Genomic DNA, 22,774 nt, shown 5'->3' with positions numbered 1-22,774 from the left:
CTGGCCCCGGAGTGGGTGGGTGGTTGGCGGCCACGCGGGGTCAGACGTGCGTGTGCTCACGGCTCGCTCGTGGGCTGGAGATGTGCAGCCTGTTGCCTCTGTCGGGCACCGCCGCTCTGGTGCAGATGCTTGAGGACTCTGACCCACGCCCCCCAAAGTCTCCAGTGATCAGTGTCTGAGGTTGGGCATCCCCCGTCACTCGAGACTCTCCCGTTGCCTGGTTCCCCCCCCCCCCCCGCACCTCTGCCTGCTGGTCACCCGCAGCCCAGGCCCCTGCGCCCGACCGCCAGCGCCCCGCTCCTCGGCCACAGGAGGGTGGAGGGGCCGTAGTGCGGAGAACTTACCTTTTCTTTCCTTTCTCTCTTCCCCATCCTTGTGCTTTTGCAGGAGACGTTCTCTTTCAGATGGCGGAAGTCCACCGGCAGATTCAGAATCAGCTGGAAGAGATGGTGAGGGCCCCGGGGAGGAAGGGACGGAGGCGGGGGCGGCCGGTCCGAGGGAGGGGAAGAGCCGGCTCTGTGCCCTGGCCGTGTGTCCTGGGGCACGTTGCACAGGCATGTGGCCGCCGCAGGGTGGGGGCGTATCCCAGGCCTCATAGGAGTCACATACAGGGGAGCTGACTCTCCGGGGGGCCAGGGACGTACAGAAGGACTCGGCGCAGAGCAGGGGGCTCGTGGGGGCTCTTGCTGTTCTCTGCCTGGAGTGGAGCCCCCAAGGTCACAAAGGCCGGGACGGTGGGACGTTCCCCGCAGGCTCCTCGGGGTGGCCGGCGTCCGGGGGGCGGCTCCCTCCCTCCTGCCCTGGCCGCTCACCACCCGGCGTCTTTCCTCCACATCCAGCTCAAGTCGTTCCACAATGAGCTGCTCACACAGCTGGAGCAGAAGGTGGAGCTGGACTCCAGGTACCTGAGTGTAAGTAGTGCCCCCCCACACACACACCCGGCGGGGGCCCGCGTCTGCTGGGAGCTCGCGGTCCTGCAGGTTCCCGTCCACAACAAGTGCAGCCCTGGGGGCACCAGCCTTTGGGTGCCTCGTGTGCCCGGTCCCTCCTACCGGCAGCTGGTGCTGCCCACGCCCTCGGGGCCCAGCTGCCCGCCGCGGGGCAGGGAGCGGGAAGGGCCGTCGGCTCATCGGTCTCTGCTTCATGTGGCATCTTCGCATCTTTGCACCTCAGGCCGCGTTGAAGAAATACCAGACGGAGCAAAGGAGCAAGGGTGACGCGCTGGACAAGTGCCAGGCCGAGCTGAAGAAACTCCGCAAGAAGAGCCAGGGGAGCAAGAACCCGCAGAAGTACTCGGACAAGGAGCTGCAGGTGGGACCGGCCGGCCGGCGCCGCGGGGACGGGGCCGTTAGCCCTGCTGTGTGAGGCAGGTGGCCCGGCCAGCACGGGGCGCAGAGCAGGGCAGGGATTTAGGACAGCGTGGCCCATGGTGGGCACAGCCCCAGACACCGGAGCTACCGGAACCCCAGATACCGGGGTGAACCCCTGGGTGCAGGTTGACACAGGTCAGGCCCAGGACACCCACCCCCCAAGGTTGCACGGACTTCAGACAAGGAGGACGCCCGTTGTTTCCAAAGGAAACCTCAAGAAAGCCTCTCCCAGCTGCTTCAAGGGAAGCACCCCGGGTCGGGTGTGGGCACGAGGCCCCCCTTCGGGGGGCGGCGATAACAAGCCAAGGTGCACCACGCACGCCTGCTCGTGGGCCCACGTCCCTCAGCCGCGTGCCGGGACCCAGAGGTGGGGTGGTGCCCGAGGAGCACGCGCCCCACGCCCTCCCTGAGCGGGTGCAGGTGACAGGCCCCCCGCTGCCCCCCTCTGTGCAGGGCCCGCCTGGTGGGGTGCACGGGCCTGGCAACAGCAGGTGAGAACTAACGAGCACAGCCTGGCGAGGGGAGCGGGAGGGGCTTGTCGCCTGGGGCAGCGGTGGGCAGCTCCCGAGTCAGACGCACGTCCTGGCGCCGCGCTCTTGCCACGGTCCTCTCCCGGGACTGCCCCAGCTCGTCAGCCCTGAGGACCTGTCCCCGAGGCCGTCCCACAGAGTCATCTGCAGAGAGAGTCCCGTCTAGGAGCGGTTGTGAGGCTGAGCGGTGAGAAGCCCACGCCTCGCTGGACGTCTCGGTTTCGTCACCCCCGTGGTGTTTTGCCATTTTGCTCACCCAAGCTTCGAAGGTGAACAGTCCCCGTCCCCCGTGCCCCCCCGGCTGGAGGCCAGGAGCCCCCTCAGCGCTGGTGTGATTGCCCTGAGCTCCCGCTGAGGGGCCCAGGGGGTGTGGTGGTGGGGACACGGAGGCCGGCTCGTCCAGGGGTCAGAGCCTGCGCACCCCCCTCGAGGCAGTTTTTCCTTTCCCTGGTATCAGCTTGGAGATGTGCTTCACGTGCCGTAGGGTGGGTGGGGGCCTGGAGCGTGCCCACCCCTGCAGCTGTGCCGCCGTCCCCACGCTCTGCCCAGAGGATTTCCAGCACCCCAGAAAGGAGGCCCCCGCCTGCCCGCAGGCACCCCTTCCCCTGAGACAGCCGGTGATCTGCTGTCCGCGTGTGAACCGGCCCCGTCCGGGTGTCCGGTGTGAACGGGTCACCACCCTGTGGCCTTCCGCATGCGGCCTCCCGCCTCAGCACTGTGCGCCCCAGCCTGGTCCACACTGTGGCCTGTGTCAGAACGTTCTCCTTTCACGGCCACGAATGTGGGAGCTCTGTCCTGAACAGGGCCTGGGCCTGGACCAGCTGAGTTGCTGTGACCAGCCCCCGGGAAGCTGTCACCAGCATTTGCAGCTGGAGGGTGGGGGTCATGGCCGGGACACCGGGGGTGGGTGGGGCTGGTGGAGGCCCTGACAGCTCTTCACCCCGTGTCTGCGGAGTCCAGAGACTCTGCTGCATGTAGCCCCCAGCCACCCACGGCCCTCAGTGCGCCCTGCGCCACCCTGGACCCTCGGGCCTGCAGAGCGGGGCTGGAAGGGGACACGTCAGGGCCTGCATGCACCCTCTCCGCACGCCCTCGTCTGGTACTGCTGGAAAGTTGGGGGCTCTGTTCTCGCTGCACGGGGTCTCCCGGCAGAGCCCCAGCTTGGCGAGCTGGCCACATCCACCCCGGTCTCCATGACTGAGGGTCACCCCCCAAGCCCTGGCCATCAGCACAGCCTACCCGCCCCCAGCAGGGCCCGGCCCCTGCCCCTCCTCCTCCCTGGCACCTGCTGTGCAGCAGCGCCTGGTCACCCCACGCGTGGCTGGCGGACAACCCAGGTTGGCCCTGCCCCATGCAGGCCCTGCCCCATGCAGGCCATGCTGTGAGGCCTGGTGGGCAGATCTGGACTCTCCTCCTGACCCTGACCCTTGCAGGGGGTGTGGTGGTGGCAAGTTCCAGGCTCTCGCCCAGCCTGCCCGCCCCTTTACGGGGTGGGTCCTACCCCCACATGCCAACGCCCACAGAGTGGCATCCCCCTCCCTCTTTCGAGCACCTGCTCAGGCCCCACCTGTGGGTCTCCTGCTTCTCCAAACCCATCTTCCCTCTGTTGGATCTGTGATCATCCAAGGGTTTTATCATGACTTTTCCCAGGTCACTGAGCCCCTTCCCGGGAGGGGTAGGTCGCGTGGTGCTCAGCACGAGGTGCCGCACCGTGACAGCCTGGACGTGTCCCATTATTTCAGTTTCCTTCCTTGAGGGCAGACGCAAAGGGATCGTCGAACCAGCACATAGAACTTCAAGAGGCCTGGCTGGGACCGTATGGGGTCGGGTGGTTTGCAGAGCGCTGTAGCGACTGTCCCCAACCCTGCGGAGGAGCTGGGAGAGGCAGATGTGCCCACGTGGTGTTCCCGAGTCCCGGGGGGGCAGGATCCTGACTTGTGTGGGCTCCTGGGGCTGCATCCGTGAGCTGAGGAGGAGGAGAGTCGTGACCCCGGGGAAGGGGCGTGGGGTGGGCTTCAGACACAGCTAACGGCCTTCCGTGCTCCCTTGCAGACTCCTGTGCTCCTGGGCCCCGAGCCTCATGCAGCCCGGGGGGGGCAGGCCCTGCATCCCGGGGCTCAGGCAGGTTCACCGAAGCCCCTGCCCTCGGGGCGCTCCCCTGCCAGAGCAGGTGGTAAACCAGATGGCCTGAGCCTGTGCCACGGGCTGGCGTGGGCCTGGACACTGTGGCCGGGGGTTCCAGCATGGGCTTTCAGGTGCGGGTTTGCTCGGTGCCAGGGAGAGGGGGTGGTCCTTCAGGAGGCTCGGCTGCTGGCGTCCTTCCCCCTCCCATGTCACGTGTGTAGAACGTTTGCTGGGGAGAGGAAGGGCTGCCCACGGGGCAGGGCCAGCCCTGGGGTCTCCTCGGGCAGCTCCGTGCCCCCCAGACGCACCCCCACCTGCTTGTCCTCCCCCAGGGCCTGTGCTGTGCGGTCCGCGGCCAGGCCGAGCCAGAGCACCCCACTGCCCATGCGGCAGAAGGGACGTTGATCCGACTGGGTGTCGGGCCGTCAGTAGGGGTTCCCTGTGAACGGGACTGGGTCAGAGCCGGCCATTTGCAAGAACCACTGGTAATTGAGGCTGTGTTTTGGGATTTCCATCAAGAGAACTGATTTTAGTTGTAGGTCAGGGAACAGGTGCTTAGAGGCATTTGGGGCACTAAGTAGGACGAGAGTGGCATCTAGAAGTAGGGAAGGCACCAGGGGCCGTCCTGACGGCCAAGGCCACTCCCCAGACCTCCTGGCACCCATGGAGCACCCGTCCTTGTGGACGGGGCCGTAGGGTGCTTGGGCCGTGGAGGACATGCTGCGTGACTCTGTCCCCTTGGCCCTCGGCGTCTCCGCGGAGCCCGCGTCCCCCTCCCCAACGCACAGGTGTGAGCAGTGGCACTGTGTCAGGGTCCTCAGAGCTTCTGGGTGATTGTGACGGGCAGCCAGTCCCGCCGGGCGGCCGGTGGTCGCAGGGCTCGTGAGCGGCTGGTGTGGAAGTGGCCAATCCTGCAGGCCAGGCAGCAGCCTTGCATGTGTTTGCCCCCTCTGGCCCAGCCTGGCCCAGCTCTGACTAGAACGAGACGGGCAGAGGCAGGGGACCCCATCCTCCAAGGGGTGTCTTGACGGATAGAAAACCCAAGAACGCACGTTGGGTGTGTGGTGGGTCGGGGTCCAGGGAAGCGGGGTGTCTTCCTGTGTACAGGCTCCATACACCGAGAGAGGGGTTGTCAGGGCCCCAAAGGCAGAGGTGAGCGCCTGGGAAGGAAAAGAGACGGGGTGGACCCTCCCCGAGGTCCCCCGAGGGTGGGCCAGGCCTGCTGCCCTGAGCACGGTGAGCCACGGCCGCCTGGGGCTCTCGGGTGGCCGAGCCCCTGGAGCCCCTGAACCAGGCAGGGTCCGGCTGCTGAGCACTCGGAGCTGCGGGGAGCGCTCAGCCAGGCCCCGTCCCTTCCCGTCCCCTCCCGTCCCCGGGGCCACGCGGCCGTGGGGGGAGAGGTTCCGCAGCCCCACGCTGGTTGTGTTGGAGGAGGAGGTCCAGGGAGACCCTGAGCACGGCCTCGTCAGAAGCGGGGGGCGCAGGCCTCCTCGTGGCGGCCGCCCCCCTCCCTGGGTTCGCGCGTTCCAGGAGGCGCACACATCCAGATCCCAGTCTGCGAGGGGGGAGACTTGTTCTATTTAAAGGGGTGTGTAATTAACGAAACAAAAACAAAATAACCATAATTTAGGTCTTCAAAAAAGATCATGGCAGAGGCTGGTCCCGTCAACGTGTGGAGTTTGACGCCGTGCTCGTGGTTCAAGCCCCCTGTGCACCTCCCGGTCTCACTTAAAAAGCTCTTCCACGCCAGAGGCGGTCTGTGGGCAAGTCTCCCGGCCGCGGTGTGGACGCCGTCCCGCCAGAGGTGCACCGGCCGAGCCTGAGAAAGCAGCGGCCTCTGCGCCCTGTCAGGGCCTGTGTGTCCAGAGGTGGCATCGGGTGCCGGGGTCCCAGGACAGGGCGCTGGGGGACGCCCTCTGTTCCTTTGAACCTTTGGGCTGCGGGGGCCATGTCGCCCCGCACACCGCGCCGTGCCCACCGGCCCCCACTTGCCCAGATGGAGCCGCGCAGCGGGTTGTGGCCTCGGCGCCGACTCAGCCGCCTGGGAGTGGTCTGGGACGTCTTGGGCATCAGAGCCAGAGCCCTCGGGAGCCGTGTCGGGCACGTGGCCCCTGCCCTCTCACGGCCAGGCCTGGCCACCTTAAAAACGTAGGAAGCAGGTGAGGGTTTTAATGACATTTGTCCTAATAACGTTTTTAAGTGACAGCCCCTGTCTGAACGTGTTTAGAACGTGGCTTTGACACGTCATCACCCTGAAGAATACTAGCGAGATACGTCGTGTTCTTTTCCTATTAAGTCTGTGAAATTGGGCGTGGACGTGGAGTGGCAGGAGCTCCGTGGCCGCGGGAGGCGAGGGCTGCGGTGTCGGCGTGCCAGCGTGGGCGAGGCGGGCCCGCCCCTTCCCCCCCACGGAGGAACAGAGACCCCCAGGGCCTCGCAGCTCAGCAGGGGTCGCCTGGCAAGCGGTGCTAAACCCAGCCTCTGGCTTCCTCCAGGCCCGAGGGGCCGAGCGCACCGCACCCCTGGGTGGCGAGGGGCCGTGAGTGCAGGCCGAGGCCCTGGGGTTGGGGGACGGGCTGCGCTGCGGGCCTGACGGGCATCTGTCAGGGCATCTGGCCCACGGGTGTGGACGTAAGGGGCCCCACGCTCTTCCCCGGCCTCTGGGCTGCAAGGGTGCTGGGCAGGGCGTCCGCACGTGGGGTCTGCAGACCTTCCTGCCACGCTGACGCAGCTCTACACCCCTGCAAACAGGAGCCCCCGGGTTCAGGGAGCTGGACGGCTGGCCCTCCCCTCACGGGCCTGAGGGCGACGGGAGTCTTGCTCGGCCCCTCGTGTTGGAATGAAACCCTCAGGCTCCCCCGCACTGCCCTGCGCCCACGGCCCCGCCACGCCCACCCCCTAGGGGACTGAGGCTGGTGGGGGCTTCAGCCGCTGACGCCCGCGGCCTTCCTGTTCCGAGAACCGGCCCGGCCCCCCAGGGAGGGGACACAGGCCTGGCCAGCGAGGCCCAGGGCAGCCGCTGGTGCGGCCGGCAGGTACCCAGAGTGCAGACGGAGCGTGGGGGTCAGATTTTTGCTGCCCCTTCCTGATCCCTGCAGCCAGCTGAGTTCCTCAGCTGCCTCCTGGGGGTCGGTTCCCGCGGTGACAGCCCGGGGCCCGGAACGATGCTCTCATCCATGAGCCGAGCCGCAGACCCGAAGGGGCAGCGTCAGGGCCCTGAGGAACGTGGGGCGCCGCGGCCACGTGGGCCGAGGATTGTTCTCGAGCGCCCCTCCCCCCTGTGAGTCACTGCTCGCTCTGAGAGGAGACATATGTTCTGATCACTTTTGTCTTCTCGGATTACAGGGCTGTTGAGCCCAGGGTGACTAAGCGGGAGCGTTCTGCGGTCTTAAACGCTCTCAGCTGGGTGTTTCTATAGCACCGTCGCCATGGCACCGCGGCCGAGCAGGAACGCGGCGGAGGGCGGGAGCGACCGGGAGCGACGAGCCGGCCACGGCGCCCACCTGCCCGCCTGCCCACGGCGGGGACGGCTCGGACCGTTTCCAGCAGCTCAGTCATCGGAGGTGTAGGGCCAGGCCGTGTCCTGTCCCCTGCGCTCTTGCAGGGTGCGTGAAGGCTCGCCCGCGCTCAGGGCCGTGGGTGTCCTTGCCCGGAGCAAGCCGGCGTGGCCCGGGCCCCGTGGGTGGCCGTGCTGCACCGCCCGTCCCCCTCGACGGCGAAGTTCCCCTCTTGACCCAGATTTCCTGGATGCGCCCAGCGAAGCCGTGGTCTCGGTCCTCAAGGAGCTGCATCCAGGAAGAGGAGGCCGGGAGGGCGGCTGTCATTCCTCGACAGAGGAAGCCGTAGCTCCAGCTGGGGCCGCTGCCCGCTCCCCGCTCCCCGGGAGGCACGGTCCCCAGGTCGCGGCCCCCCCGCTTCTCCCAGGGCCATGCGCTCCACCTCCATCCCGTCCCCTGAGACCCACGCTGCTCTCAGCCGTTCTCTGAGCTTGTTTAAGTAAATGGAAATCTTAAAAATAAAACTCCCCTCTCTCCCCGGCGTGGAGGCTGCTAGGCCCCAAAATGAGGCCAGCGCCCCACACCGCACGGCCCGGCACCGTTCCTCTCCACTCCTGGGAGCGGGGCACACCACTGGCGAAGACGTGCCACAGCCTAAAAACCCAGAAACCGTGTGCAGGTGGGACCACGGGGCGGCTCGAGGGCTGGGGTTGGAAGGAGCCGTGCTTGGTGCTTGGGCGGGCAGACCCAGGGGGCCCCGCGTCCCGGTTTCCACGCCGTCCCGTGCTGACCTTTCACAGTGGCCCCTCTCCTCCCCGTAGGTGACAGCTAGCGTGGAGGCCATTGGTCTGGGCGGTCTTCCCTGGGCCTCCCTGCACGAGGCGGGCAGCCCATCATGGTTAGCCTGGCCCTCCCCCAGTCCCCTGCCAGTTGGTGGGGACGCTAGAGCAGCCCCTGGGACAGCGGGAGGTGGTGGCACCAGGAGAGGGTGGGTTGGGGGCCTCCCTGGGGGTTAAACCCTCATCCTGAGGCCGCCCCCTGAAGGGGCTCGTGGGCACTGGGCTGAGCCAGTGAGTGGTGTCAAAGGTGCCCTTACTGTGGGTGGTTGAGGCCTGTAGGGTGACGGTGGTGTCCCTGACGGCCCGGATGGGGAGGGCGCAGCAGCCGCGGAGCATTGTGCCAGCGCTGAGGACGGGGCCCTGGGGGTGTGCGTCCATCCGGGCTGTCCCGTCCTCCCCTGGGAAGGCCCCCGTGAAGTGCAGCCGTGCCCAGCAGCACCCCCCCCCCCAGCATCTCCCGGGGCACCGCCAAGCACCAGGCCTGCTCCCCCGCCTGGGGAAGAGCCACGGTGCAGGGGAGGTGCTGGTAGGCGCATGTTTCATAACCAGGAGAAAAGTCCTCAGGCAGCTCAGGGAATGGGGGGGTGGGGTGGGGAGAGGAGGGAAGGGGTGTGTGTGGCCACAGGGGAAGGGGGGTTTGGTCCCCAAGAGCCGTCCTGTGTCCCCTCAGGCACGGGGGGAGGGCCTGTTGCTTGGGGCTGCGGACGGTGGGCGGGCGATGGGGTGTCTGATGGGGTGTCCTGGTAACCGCCCTCCCCAAGGGGGCAGTGGAGCTCTGCATGGGGAGGCGTGTGGTCCCCAGGGGTGGGGGGCCCGGGTCTTGGGGGCAGGCTTCACAGGGAGTGGGGTAGTATGGCTGCTTCCCGCTGGCCCAGCCTGCACCCAGCCTGCACCCAGCCTGCACCCAGCTTGCACGGTGGCCGCGGGGGACAAGCCACACCCACAGGCGGGTGCTCGCCCCTCCGGCAGAGCGCTGCCGGGAAGGGAAGGGAGGCGGCAGGAACATCCCGTTCTGTGCACCTCCTCCCGGCGCCCACCTGGGCTCAGCACCGCCCCCCAGGCTGAGTCAGAGCCGTGGGGGAGGCGCCCTCTAGGCAGGGCCTGCCCGGGGCACGGGAGAGCCCAGGGCCGCACAGAGCAGCAACCCGGGGCGGAGGGTGCAGGGGAGAGGCGCCGGGACCCCGCGGGCCCTATCACACGCACACACACGGGCAGGGCGCGGCGGCCCCCGAGCGGTGCGTCTGGGTGCCCCCACCCCCCACGACGGCTGCCTACGTCTTGAGGGTGCTTTGTTACCCAAAGTTTCCAGCCTGCAAATCCGACTGTTCCAGCGTGCCCCGGCCTCAAGCAGTGTCTCCTGTGTTCTCTGGCCGCCCCCGCAGGATTTGGGTGTGAATTAGTCATTCTCACACACGTCGTGCCGGGTGAGCTTTCCCGGCCCGTCAGGGCGGCTTCAGACGCTTGGATCGGCACCGCGGGAGGCGCCACGATGCCTCCAGGGCCTCACCGGCAATCTGCCAGCAGGGTCCGCGCGGGCGTGGGCATGGCTGCGGGGGCGGGGGGCCTGGGGCGCCCAGAGCTGGGCGTGGCCCCCGAGTCCGGTCCGCTCACGCGTGTCGCCCGCTCTCTCCCGCCCCCAGTACATCGACGCCATCAGCAACAAGCAGGGCGAGCTGGAGAACTACGTGTCGGACGGCTACAAGACGGCCCTGACCGAGGAGAGGAGGAGGTTCTGCTTCCTGGTGGAGAAGCAGTGCGCCGTGGCCAAGAACTCGGCCGCCTACCACTCCAAGGTGGGGGTGCTCGCGCGGGCCGCTCCCCGTGGAGCGGGATCAAAGTAATACCAAGCGTTTGGGGTCGTCCCGGGGGACGGCGTGTGAATAGCAGAGTCACCAGCCAGACGCCGCGGGGGCCTTTGAGGCTTTGGTTAGAAGCTGCCGGCTGTTGTTTTGAGGACAGTGGCTGGAGACTGGTTCCTTGGGGACGGCTTGGGTGCCAGGGAAACCCCTTGTAGGGGTGATGTCGCTCCTGGGGCTGGCTCCCCTGCAGGAACAGGCCTCTGTGCATAGTCTGTAGTCGGGAGCCAGGGAGGGAGCACTCCGGAACCTTCCAGGAGCTCAGAGGGCCTGCCTAGGCAGCCACATTCCCGTCCTTTCTCCACGAAGGGGCCTGCGGATCGGCAGGGTGAATGCACATTCACGCACGTGTGCTTGACCTGAGACTCGCCCTCTGCTCCCCCAGCCTGGGCTGGGAAGGGGAGCCTCCCTCCCTGCGCAGAGGCTCTGCCTCCTGGCCTTCCCGAGGGCCTGGCCACAGGTGCAGGGTGAGGACAGTGCAAGGACGTGCATCCCCTGGGGGGCTGGGAGGGCTCCCTGGGGCACCGTGCCAGCCTTGCCAGGAGCTCTGTGCGGTGCCTGCAGCTGGGTGCTGGGAGCTGCAGAGGCGGCCCCGCCCACACACGCCGGCTCGCTGTGGGCACCCGCGCCCTCTGGTGGCACCAGGCCCCGCGGCAGGTCAGGGCTCCCCAGTGCTGCAGGCGCACGGAGGCAGGGTTGTCGCCAAGGCCCTGGTGCTCCCCCCCACCCCCAGGGGCTGGACGCAGCCCTCCCGAGCTGGGTGAGAGAGGCCCGAGGGCCCCCAGGTGTCTCCCTGGCAGGTGCGTCCCAGCCCCACGGACGGACGGGCTTCGTCACCAGGTAGGAGCCCTGGGCTGGGCCGCCGCCCCCACCGGGGAGCCCTTTCGAGGGTCACACCCAGACCTGGGCTTGCCTCCTTTGGGTGCCGCGTCCCTGTAGGCCTCTTGTCACCACCACCCAGACTTGTCAACCAGTTATCTCAGCCTCGGTGCAGGTAACACTGGGTTTTGCTGTAGCGCAGAAGCAGCCCGACTAGGGACAGACGGGGTGCGTTACAGAACGGGGGCAGCCCTCAGGCCATGGCTTGCTGGGCCCTGGTCTGAACCACTCAGAGGGCCTCCTCCTCGCCTCTCCCTGCTTTCCCACACAGACGCCCCCTCCCTGCCCAGACCCAGGTCAGAAGTGGGGAGAGGCCACGAGGGCCAGACCGCCCTTGGGGAGGCCCTGAGCTGGGGAGCACGTCACCCAGGGGAGCTCCAGCTCCGCAGTGGGACGAAGCTCATGTGCCACTTCAGCCAGACGGGAGAGGGAAGGGCACAGCCCCCCAGGCCCTGGACAGGCTCACGCAGGAGGCACCAGACCCGGGTGGGCTACAGGGAACCTCAGGCTGGTGCCTCCCCACCAGACCCCTGGCTTCCTCATCCTGTTAGGCCGGCCGAGCTGTCCGCAGGCCCAGTGCACGCGGAGGGACAGCTGGGCTCTGGGCTCCTGGGTTGGGGGCAGGGACAGTTAGCATCCTGCATCTACCAGGTACCGCCTGGTGGGTCCCACCGTCCTCCACCCCCTGCAGCTTGGCCTGCCTGTGGCCAGGATCCCCAGGGCCTCGAGGTCGCCCACGGTGCGTCAGCTGCATGGCTACTGGGCCGTCGTCCCCTTTTCCTTCTTTGGTGGCCCCTGCCCAGCTTGGACCTTGGTGTCGTCTGAGTCCTGGTGGCCTCATGACTGCCTGGCTCACTGCTACAGCCCAGCCCTCCTGGGGGCCGGCGGGCAGGGCTCACAGGTGGCCACTCTGGCTGTGTGTCCCCACCTGGTGAAGAGCAGCCATCAGGCTTGACAGGTACGGCCCCCTCCCCGGCCAGCCCTGACCCTGCCCCTGCCTTCCCTGCTTCCTCTGCTGCAGGGCAAGGAGCTGCTGGCACAGAAGCTGCCGCTATGGCAGCAGGCCTGCGCCGACCCCAACAAGATCCCAGACCGCGCGGTGCAGCTGATGCAGCAGATGGCCAGCAGCAACGGCTCCGTCCTCCCCAGCGCCCTGTCGGCCTCCAAGTCCAGCCTGGTCATCTCAGACCCCATCCCGGGGGCCAAGCCCCTGCCGGTGCCCCCCGAGCTGGCCCCGTTTGTGGGGGTGAGTCTGCGGCTTCCGGCAAGCTTTCTGGGTGTGGAAAGATGCCCCCCCACCCTGCACCAGGGTGGCTGGGCTGAGGGGTCTCCACGCCAGCCTCGCCTGACCAGGCCCTCCCGCGCCGCCGCCCCCCCCACCCCCCGCCTCTTCCCCACAGCGGCTGTCTGCCCAGGAGAGCACGCCCGTCATGAATGGCGTCTCGGGCCCAGATGGCGAAGACTACAGCCCCTGGGCCGACCGCAAGGCCGCCCAGCCCAAGACCTCGTCTCCTCCACAGTCACAGAGCAAGCTGAGCGACTCCTACTCCAACACGCTCCCCGTGCGCAAGAGCGTGGCTCCGAAGAACAGCTACGCGGCCAGTAAGGGCTTGGACGTGCCCCCAGCCCCGGGTGGTCGTGTCACACCCAGGGGAGGTCAGGGAGGCCCCCGGCCCCGAGTGTGTGCGTGCTCTTGGGTGGCGCCTTGACCCCCTTTGAGATTTCTGTCCTGGATCCTCAGGCGTCGCCTGGCTCCCCCCGCCTCCCATTAGGCCTCTGGCGAGTGGCGGGCTGCAGGGGGGACACCGCGGGGCTGCAGGGGAGGGTGGAACAGTCCCCCCCAGCTCCCGTGGGCGGCACCACGCGTCCCCCAGCTTAAGGGTCAATGATGAGCAGGTGGGGGAGCCGAGACCCAGGCCCGGAGCTCCCCGCACCTGCTGCGGCAGGTCTGCAGCCCCATCTGCCTCTGACTCTGACGTCCAAAGGCACGGCCCCCGCCAGCCCCGCCCCCGCCCCCGCCCCCGGGGCAGCCGAGCTGACAGGAGGACGGGCACAGCCCCTCACTCCTGCCTGTCCTCCTGCAGCCGAGAACAAGACCCTGCCGCGCTCCAGCTCCATGGCGGCTGGCCTGGAGCGCAACGGCCGCATGCGAGTGAAAGCCATCTTCTCCCACGCGGCCGGGGACAACAGCACCCTGCTGAGCTTCAAGGAGGGAGACCTCATCACCCTGCTGGTGCCTGAGGCCCGGGACGGCTGGCACTACGGCGAGAGCGAGAAGACCAAAATGTAAGCGTCCACCGGCCGCACCCTCCCAGCCGGCCGTCGGGGCGTCGGGGCGTCGGGGCGGGCAGCCTGCCCTGCGCTCTGCTGTGCTCGGGACAGCGGCCCCCGGCCCCGAGGCCCTCAGACGTCCTGGCGGCTCGGGGTCCTTCCCCGACTGTTTCCCGCCGAGCATTTTCAGTCGGTCCCTGCGGCACAGACGTGACGGTTTCTGTCCAAGCCCCGGCCTCACGGTCACTCAGCAGCCCGTCGCCCTCCCTGCTTGCGTCACCCACTTGGCCCAGAGCCCCGCATGTGCACACAGCCCGTCGGGCACCCCCCCCACTGTCAGGGCTGTGGCTTCCCAGTTGGCCGAGGCCCACCGTCCACCCCAAGGCTTCCTGCTGCCCCGAGGCTCCTCTGACCAGCCCGAGTGCTGGGGTTCCAGAGGTCACACTGTCATGTCTCCGGAGCCGCGTCTTCACGGTTTCCTTGAACACGTGTGACACAGAGGCCCTGCCAGCCTCTCGCTCTCACTCGACCGCGGGGCCGTGCCCCCGCTACTGTCCTCCGGTTGTGGCCGCTGACGAGATGGGAGACGCCCCCACCTTGGCCAGGGAGGGGCTGGTCGGAGCGCTGCCCCAGCCCCAGCGGCCCCCATCCTGGCAGGGCGGTCACTAGGCCACCTCGCTCCTGGGCGCACCTGCCGCCTTCCAGACAGCTGCTCTGATGCTGGGGCCGTGTGGCCGGAAACCAGCCCTGGCTGCTGCAGACGCAGGAGCCCTGCCCTCCTGCCGGGGATCCGCAGCCTCCCGTCCGGGGCGGGGGCTCAGGGCCGGGTGTGTGCCCAGGGCGCAGGCTGGGGTCTGGGGTCTCCCTGGAATGTGGAATCGCCTTCCCTCCAGACGGTTGCAGCGGGCGGGGGAACTGGGGCTCCTGGGCCCCGACGCGCTCTCACCTGTCTTCTCTTGCAGGCGGGGCTGGTTTCCCTTCTCCTACACCCGGGTTCTGGACGGCGACGGTGGCGACAGATTGCACATGAGGTGAGCGTGCTGACCAGGGCGCCGGCCCTCGGCTCTGCAGAGGCTGCTCGGGAACAGGGCACCGTGGGCGTGCGGCTCTGTGAGCCGCCCCTGCTCTCAGCCCAGACGGCTCGGCTGGGCTCTGGTGCCTTCTCGGCCCAGCATGCTGTGCGTCGGAGGCCCCGGGTTTCGGCTGCAGTGCACTTTGTGAGGCGGGAGTCAGGGAGCCTGGGGGGTCATGGGTGCTCCGTGGGGTGGGGGCTTCCCTTGCTTCACCCCAGCCGGGGACCACACACCCACTGTTGCCTCCCGAGGGGCTGAGCGGCGCCAGGAGGGCTGGGGGCGCGGCTGTGGGAGTCCCTCTGCCACACCTTCAGGCCCCGTTTCACGGCTCAGTGAGGCTGCTCCCGGGCCTCCAGGGCAGCCCATCGCCAGGCCTTCTCCAAGGGTCCAAGGGGAAGGTGGGGGCCCCACGGGGTCCCGGGCAGGGGTGGAGCCAGCCCCTGAGCACTCCCACCTCCACAGCCTGCAGCAGGGAAAGAGCAGCAGCACGGGGAACCTCCTGGACAAGGAGGACCTGGCCCTCCCGCCCCCCGACTACGGCACGTCATCCCGTGCGTTCCCTGCCCAGACGGCCGGTACCTTCAAGCAGAGGCCCTACAGCGTGGCTGTGCCTGCCTTCTCCCAGGTGAGCTCTGCAGCCCCTCTGCCCAGCCTCCCCTCTGGTGGGGGCACCAGTGGCCTCAGAAAACCCTCCCCCCCCGACCATGGGGCTCCCAGGCCCGAGCGTGGACACGAGCACTTGCACCGGAGGCCTGGGAGGCGGCCAGAACTGTTTTGTTGCTGTGTCTTGGGGCCTTGGGAGCCAGGGCCTGGTGCGCATGCCCAGGTTACCCAGGACCAAGTGGCCAGAGGCAGGAGGTCAAGGCCTGGGTCCCAGTGGAGCCCTCGAGCACACGATGGAGGTTCTGAAGTCCACGTGAGGCCAGGCTGTGTGCGTGGATGGGCAGGTTCCTAGGGCTGTAGGAGCCCAAGGTTTTGGAACGTTGGTCTCTCGTGGGGTGTCAGGAGCGGGGGTTCCAGTCCTTGACTCCAAGGTGAGCTCCCAGCCCCTGCAAGGGGTGAGAAGTTGTTTCTCTAAGATGTGGGCAGCGGTGACGCCCACAGATCAGGCCTTCCCAGGGCTGCGGAGAGCGGCGGCCGAGGTGGGTGAGGTCCAGGGAGGGCCCCCGCGCAGCACCATCTGAGCGGCCTGCCCCTTCCCGGGAGGAGCACGAGCGCAGTGAGAAGGACTTGGCTTGGGGGTGGAGCTGAGGCTTGGGCTGGAAGCTTCCAGAGAAGGTGAGGTTAGGGCTGGTGCTCAGGCAGCAGCAGGAGGGGGTGCTCATCCAGCCTGGGAGAAGCACGGGCCCCAGGCGACGCCCCAGTGCCATCCAGCCCCGCCTGGGCCCAGGACACAGCCAGCTGAGCTGCGTGGGTCTGGCCACCACACACCACTCCCGAGTCCAGCGTCCAGCTTTGGCTTTAGCGCTGAGGTGACCAAGGAGGGTGTCCCCAGGTGGCACCCACAGCCCATCCCTCAGCCCCACAGCCAGGGCTCTCCCTCCTGGGGTGGCAGCACCTCCCCCAAGGCCAGGAAGCTGCCGCTGGTGTCTTGGGGTGCAGGGGTGTGTCCCATCCAGGGACTGGCCCAGGCTGGTGTCCTCGGGAGGCCCCCCTGCATGCCCCGAGACGTGCCATGCAAGCCTGAGCTCAGCTGCCTTGGTGCTCACCCGGGAGATGTGTGTGGAGAGGTCACCAGAGGACCCGTCGGGTGTGTGCCCGTGAGCGTGAGCTCGCTCGATGCACAGTCTGCCGCTGGCTGGGTGTGGAGCTGGGCTGTCCCTGCTGGGCGTGTGGAGGGGTCCCCCGTGCCCTCGACTGCAGTAGGGCACAGCTGCCTGGCCGCCCCCTGTCCTGCAGACCCCACCTCCCCCCGCGACCCCCAGCCTGACCCATGGTGCTTTTCCTCTCCAGGGTCTAGATGACTACGGAGCACGGGCTGTGAGCAGGTAAGGGGTTCACATGCGTCGGGGGCGGTGGGTGGACAGGGCCGGCCCCGCTCACAGACGCTCCACGGCCTGCTCTGTGGGGCCTGCCAGAGACTGGAGGCCGCGCTCCGGGTCCGGGCAGGCGGGCGGGTGCCTGTTCTCTACACGTGTCTGCGTGGCGGGCGTCTCAGGCAGCAGCCCAAGCCCCAGATACTGCCGGGGGTCCGGAGAGCCGGGCGGGTGGGAGCGGGTCCTCCCCGCGGGAGCCCAGCGTGGCCCCAGGGGCCCCGCCTTCCAGGAAGCCCCTCGTCCTGCTGCTCTCGCACCTGCCCTTCTCTCCTGGTGCAGCAGGGGGGCGCCTGGTCCTGGGCTCCCGTCCCCAGAACCAGCCCCCGAGCTGCTGGCGGAGCTGCTGCAGGAGAGGCGTGCGGCCCGGCAGCGTCCTGTGCTTTGTTCCACAGCGGCAGCGGCACGCTGGTGTCCACAGTGTGAGGACGCTGACCACGGGCAGCCGCTGCTCGGAAGAGCCCCCCCACCTGTCTGGCCTCCATCAGTTCCCTCCTCTGCGCTCGTTGGTTTGTTCTCGGGTTCTTTTTCTTCCTCACTTGCCCTGTCCTGCCTTTTGGTTGGTGACCCCAGACTCTGAGATCCCCCAGGGTCCATGGTGCTGCCCCATCTCTGCTCCCCGTGTTTACACGCCCCCCACCCCGCGTGTCCGCCAGGCGGGAGCTGCTGGCGGGGCAGCGGGGGCGGGCGTCCTTGCCTCTGCTCCGCGGCCGCCGTGTTCATGACGCGCTGTCCCTTGTCGAAGGCTCACCGCGAGCCAGGCCTAATGTTTGAAGAAAAAGAAAAATCTTAAAAAAAAAAAAAAAAGAATAAAGAAAAAAGAAAAGAAAAAAGAAAACTGAAAAAAACAAAACAAAACAGGAAAAGGACTTTTCTTTCCTGAAAAACAAAACCAGATCTGCATGGACTCCGGTGTGCGTACTGTTACTCCTGCATCTGACTCCCCCAGCGGACGCTGGCATCTGTGTCGGGAGGCTCGTGGCCCGCAGGTGCCCCTCCGAGGGCCGCACCCTCCAGGGGTCTTGCCAAGCGGGGGGCCTCCTGAGGAAGCTGGCCGCTCCTGTGAGGGAGGCCACGGCCCCCGCCCCGCAGCCGGGCCCCTGAGCGCTGCTTCCCACGGACGCTGGCGTGCAGCACGGAGTGGGCGGCCCCAGGGCGTGGGCCCTCTGCGGGGCGGGGGGGCCAGCGCTGCCGCTCGGACTTTCCAAAGAGCTGCAGAGACCCCCCCCCCCCCCCCCGCCGCCCCGAGCGTCCTGGAAAGAGGCGCACAGCCCGGGCGGCCCTGGGGAGGGGGCAGCAGGCCCACCGCCCGGCCTGCGCCAGCGCGCTCGTCTGTCCGTGTGTCTCGGCGCCTTCAGAAGCAGACACGCCGGACTCCGTGGCTACTGGTTTTGCCTCTTCACACCCTGAGTCTGGGGAGGGAGCCGGGCCGCGGCCCCGGGAGCCCCGTGAAGCTGTGGACGCTTTTTCTGAGCTTTTTCTGACGTGATCTAAGAAAACCCTCCGCGAGAGAAGCCGCTCAAGACACAGACGGACCCGTTTTATATTTGAGGAAAAAACAAAGCCAGAACGTGGACCCATGTACAGAGCCTTCCGTGGTGTGTGCTCATTTTGCTAAAAGATCTCAAATCCAGGGGATTCCATGCTCAGTGGATGAATGTAGACACAAAACTGCGACACTTGTATGAAGATGTAAAGTGCTCAAAATACTTTCGTTTCCTTTCTTTTTTTTTTTTTTAATCTGAATTGTGCCCTGTACTGCAGTCGTTTGAATAAAAGTTTTATTTCTTGCACTGAGCTGAGTGTGGCGCGTCCTTCCAGGCCCACCGCGGGGCCCGGGCGCCTCAGCGGACCGGCCTGCGTCCTGTGCCTGGGGGCTGGGCTGCCCGGCCGTGCCCCCGCGCCCGCCACCAACGGAGCCCTGTGTTTCCTTGCAGCGCCGAAGTGGAAGTGGCCAGATTCTGAGCCGCCCCTCACTAGACTTAGTAAGTCGCCCCGGGCTCCGCGCTGCTCGGGCTGCCGGGCTGCCCCGCTCCGGCCTGGGCTTTCGCTTCTCCTTGGATTGCTCCTCGGGCTCTGGGATTTCCGCCCTCCGTCTGGAAGCTTGCGGGCCTGACTGGCTGCTCCCCCTGCGCCCCGGCACCTCCCGCACCCCCGCGCGTGCTCCGGCCCCGGCCCTCTGCCCGGGTTCCTCTCCTGTCTCTGCGGGGTGCTTCGGCCGCAGTCGGGGCGAGGCCTGGTGATGGGCTGTGAGGCCAGCTTTGGGCTCCCCTGGCTCGGTGTCCACTCGGACCGGCCCCTGTGGGCTCGGGCCCGCGCCCGGCCTGGCCGGCTCCCTGGCTGGTGAGTACTGCGGCCCCTCGGGGGCTGGGGACACCAGGGTGGGTCTCGGGGACGGCCCCGAGGCTCGAGCCCACCCGGGTGCCTCAGGCCCGCCGAGGCAGGTGGATACGGCGGCGGCTGCGCCCTGTCGTGGCTGCGTAGAGGCCGCACCAGGCTTTGCAGACCAGGCCTCCGGCCACGGCGTGCAGGTGCCCTCACTGGCTGCCCACAGCCCGGCCGTGCCGGCCCCTCCCGCTGGGCCCCGGGGAAACAAGCCCCGACGACAAGCAAGGGGAAGCCCGGTGCTCCGGGCCAGGGCCCGTCTGTGCCCGCCCCACCCCGTCGCCAAGAAGCCTGCCCACGAAGCTGGCACCCGCATCCTCTACCCCACGGAGCACCGCCGTGATGTGCTCCTCCCCACGGGCAGTGACCGCTTCAACAGTCCTGGACTCTCTTCTCTCACCACATCTGAGCTGCAGCGTGAGGAACTTCTGGAGAATTCTGGAGACAAATGCTCTTGACGTTTGGGGATGGGGCGGATGGAAATCAGGCCTTCCCTGCCTCTAGATTCCTTCTTCCAAGAGGCCTTAGGAGGCCTACGCCTGCCACCCCCGCTGCCCGTCGGCCCTGGGGCTCTGGAGGGAGCCCAGCCTCTGCCCCAGCCCGCCCCCCAGGCACAGGGCTGCAGCCCCCCGCGGGAGCCGGGGCATCCCCCACAGACTGGGCCTGGCCCAGGACTCACCCGGGGTGGGTGTCAGGGCCCCCGGGGAGTCTGAGGCACCCCTGCCTGCTCTGCCAAGGTGTCCCCTGGGTGTGGCCCTGAGGGGTGGGACACAGTGGACTCCATCCCGGGAGGGCCAGCGTCCCGGAGGCACAGGGACCAGTCAGGCCCCAGAGGAGAAAGTTGAGGATGAAGTGGAAATCTGGGCTCCCTCTGCTCCAGAACCACAGAAGGCTGGGAACCGCACCCCGAAACGACGCGGCTCTTCTCCAATCACGTTTCTCGCTCACCCTCACGTAGCGGACTCAGAACAGGCAACGCCCGGAGTGCGCGGCGAGAGGTTGAAGTGGAGAGGTGCTGGGCCGTGGCGCTCGGCCCCCCTCAGCTGTAGGGTCTGCAGGCGGGACCCCCGTGCCCCGCGACGCCCCGAAGCGTGACTGCTAACCGGTGCTGGATCGGCCCCTGGGGAGGGGCCCGGCTGGGCAGGGAGCTGGTGGCGCCGGCGGCCCTGGGCCTGCCCTGCCGAGTGTAGACCACCCCGTTGGGGGCCCAGCGGGGTGCTCCCGTGGGGACAGGAGGGGCCTGCTTAGGGCAGACCCTGCCATCCAGATGGTCCCTGCCGCCCTTTGCCGGCGCGATTGGAGCCTCCTTGTATCTTGGTGGTTTGTGGTCACGCGTCGGCTCCCCCGGCAGTGACGGATGTCCGCGGGGCCGGGGACTGTGCGGGGGTGCCCTGGGTTGGGATTTTGTCCTGTTGCGTCAGCAGGGGGTTGACCTGCCGGGCTCACCCGGGTGCCCACCCAGGGGCAGCTGCTGAGCCCCATCTTCCCCGAAGGCAGGAGGCCCCCGGGACCTGCGGTGTCGATGGCGCGGTGCCCTGCGCTGTTTTGGGGAAGATGAGAAAGGGGGGGTCGGAGGCCAGGCACCCTCTGTGGGGGGGGGCCTCTCTGGCCCTGCCACCCCCCTCCGGCCCCAGCTGCTGCGGCTGGGTCCCCGGCCCCGGGACCAGGGCAGGAGTCGGGTGTGCCGCCCACAGCCGCTTGGCCCCGCACGGGAGCTGCTCGACCCCCCACCTCCACCTGAACAAAGCTGCCCTAGTGCGGCCCCCAGACACCCCTTGCCTTGACCAGGCTGGGGACAGCCAAGGGCCCGGAGCCGCCTTCTGGAGCCAGAGTCGAGTCACGGTGGCAGGGCCTGGGGCAGACGTCACTGTCACAGCACACCTGGCCTTGGGAGCCGGAGGTGGCCGCTACCTGCCGAGCATCTGAGCTGCGGCCGGTCTGCACACGTCGGCCAGGAGAGACTGGCGCGCCTGGGGGAGCCCGCAGGGCAGGAAGGGCCTTGAACGCCGGGCTCGTCGCGCTCCACATCAGAAGACGCTCACGGGCCACGGGGCCAAGCAGGATCCTTCTGTCCCCGCGCAGACATGGAAGCCGTGCGCCAATAAGTCGGCCGCTCTCCCTAGTTTATCCTTTAAAAATTCCGTCCGAGTTGTCTCAGTGTCTTAGAAAACACAGGGAGGCGCCCCCAGCCCACGTGCCCCCCCAGCTGCCATGGACGCCAGCCCAGCTGTGCCAGAGGCGACCCCTGCCCCAGGTAATGGCCTGAGAGCCAAGTGCTTCGCCGGGGGTGCAGTCCTGTCCGTGCCGAGCCCTCCGTGTCCCACGTACCATCTGTGCTGTCACCCCTGGGGCCGCCTGACGACGCCCAGCCCGCTGTCCTCTGCTGTCCCTGCCCAGGCAGGGTCCCCCGAGCCCCTCGGGGACTCCGAGGGGAGGCTTCTGCGAGGACCAGGCTGCGTGCCGGCCTCTGCTGTGCTCATCTTGTCCCATCTCAACCTCTTGTCTGGCGAGTCCGTCTGTCCGTCAGTTGTGGCCTCAGGCACGCAGGGGAGGGCGCAGCTCCCTGGACTGACAGGTGGCTGAGCCCTGGTCCAGCCCTGCTGTCCCACGGCCGCCGGTGTGCGTGCACCCCGTGTGTGTCCTGTTGGCGTGGGGCGGCCGAGGCCCCGTGTCTGCCCCCAGCCACCTTCCGGGACCCCGGGATGCATGGGCCGGGTTTGTGTGAGCTGCTGAGCTGTGTGTGTCCGTGGTGTGTCTAAAAACGGGCAGGTGGAGGGTCCTCTTGGCCTCGTGGGGCGGTGGCTCCCCAAACCTGGATGCAGGCCCCCGCAGGACTGCCTCAGGTTTTGGAGAAAGAAGTGGCTCCTGGCCGTGGGGCGCAGGCAGTCAGCTGGCCCTGTGCACAGAGCCCGTCCCTGGCTGTCCCCAGCAGGCTCCACAGTCTCCCTGCTCCGGGCTCCCACTGGGGACCCTGGGGCCTGGGCAGCCCAGGTGGCTCGGTGCCCGACGGTGCCCCTCCCGACACTAAAACCACTCTCCTCTCCTCTCCTCTCTCAGGAACCCCTTTGCCAGCGTCCAGCTGAAGCCGACCGTGACCAATGACAGGTCTGCACCCCTCCTCAGCTGACGGCCAGGCCCCCACCGCTGCCCGCTGGGCCCCTGCTCCCCACCCGCACGCAGACCCTCTTTTGTAACAGTCTGCGTGCTCCCCGCTCAGAGAAAGAACCTTCCCCTCCCTGCAAGCCTTCACCTGCCCGGCTCTGCCCCGCTGCAGCCTGGCCTGGGCTGGACCCTGGCCGTTGCTTCGGAGGTGTCCCCGGGCCACGGCCCCCGGGGCAGGGAAGGACGTCGGCCTGTAGCTGGAAGGGGAGCACGGCCCCTGCCCCGACCGTGGCTCCCCAGTGTCTGGTCAATAAACAGGCTGCCCTACCTGTGCCTGCTTGTCATCTGTGGGCCTGAGGGGGCGGGAGGCTGGTGGAGGAGGGGGGAGATGCCCCCCGATGGGGCTCTGCTGGGCCTCCCCACCCCTGCTGGCAGCTCTGGGGGGCTCTCTGCCCCACCCCACCCAGGCCCGACTCCCCTCCAGAACTGGCTGTGGGGCCCCTGGCTCTCCTCCATGTCCCTGGAGTGAATGGTGGGTGTCACTGTTGGGGGAGTCCCCCCCCCCCCCAGCTGCCTGCATGCTATCTGTGGCTGAAATACACCCATGGTGACCAGCGGTGGCAGCGGCGGCCACTGGGGCCAGGCTCCTGACGCTGGGTTCTGCAGCCCTGAAGCGACAGCCTGTCTGCGGCCCAGGAAGAGAAGCAGAAGGGGCCGCAGGTAGGGCAGGTGGGGCCACCTCTGCCTCTGGCCTCGCAGGAGCTGGGGACGGGCCAGGCGGGCTCTCAGGGCAGATGTTTGGGGTAGAGATGCAC

General features: G+C 67.9%; 1 protein-coding gene across 5 annotated transcripts in view; it reads left to right on the top strand.

Moving 5' to 3' along the window:
• Window positions 1-22,286, top strand: part of BAIAP2 (BAR/IMD domain containing adaptor protein 2) — a 59,025-nt gene extending 36,739 nt beyond the window's left edge. Inside the window, exons 4-15 of one of the 5 annotated variants that reach the window (XM_072746354.1) lie at window positions 388-449; window positions 840-911; window positions 1,174-1,311; window positions 10,001-10,153; window positions 12,117-12,341; window positions 12,496-12,697; window positions 13,180-13,381; window positions 14,329-14,397; window positions 14,902-15,064; window positions 16,393-16,427; window positions 18,410-18,457; window positions 21,915-22,286. In XM_072746354.1, the coding sequence (XP_072602455.1) occupies window positions 388-449; window positions 840-911; window positions 1,174-1,311; window positions 10,001-10,153; window positions 12,117-12,341; window positions 12,496-12,697; window positions 13,180-13,381; window positions 14,329-14,397; window positions 14,902-15,064; window positions 16,393-16,427; window positions 18,410-18,437 (1,349 nt within the window). In that variant the 3' untranslated portion in view covers window positions 18,438-18,457; window positions 21,915-22,286. Of the gene's footprint in view, window positions 1-387; window positions 450-839; window positions 912-1,173; window positions 1,312-9,657; window positions 9,886-10,000; window positions 10,154-12,116; window positions 12,342-12,495; window positions 12,698-13,179; window positions 13,382-14,328; window positions 14,398-14,901; window positions 15,065-16,392; window positions 16,428-16,867; window positions 17,326-18,409; window positions 18,458-21,914 lie in introns of those variants that run through there. The other 4 variants (XM_072746362.1, XM_072746351.1, XM_072746371.1 and 1 more) reach the window with 4 other exon arrangements.
• Window positions 22,287-22,774: the final 488 nt, after the last annotated feature.

The sequence above is a fragment of the Vulpes vulpes genome, chromosome 2 (assembly GCF_048418805.1).
Source record: "Vulpes vulpes isolate BD-2025 chromosome 2, VulVul3, whole genome shotgun sequence".
In the NCBI taxonomy this organism is placed as follows: domain Eukaryota; kingdom Metazoa; phylum Chordata; class Mammalia; order Carnivora; family Canidae; genus Vulpes; species Vulpes vulpes.
Note: the sequence above shows the minus strand (reverse complement) of the source record. Positions and strands in the feature narration are given on the sequence as shown.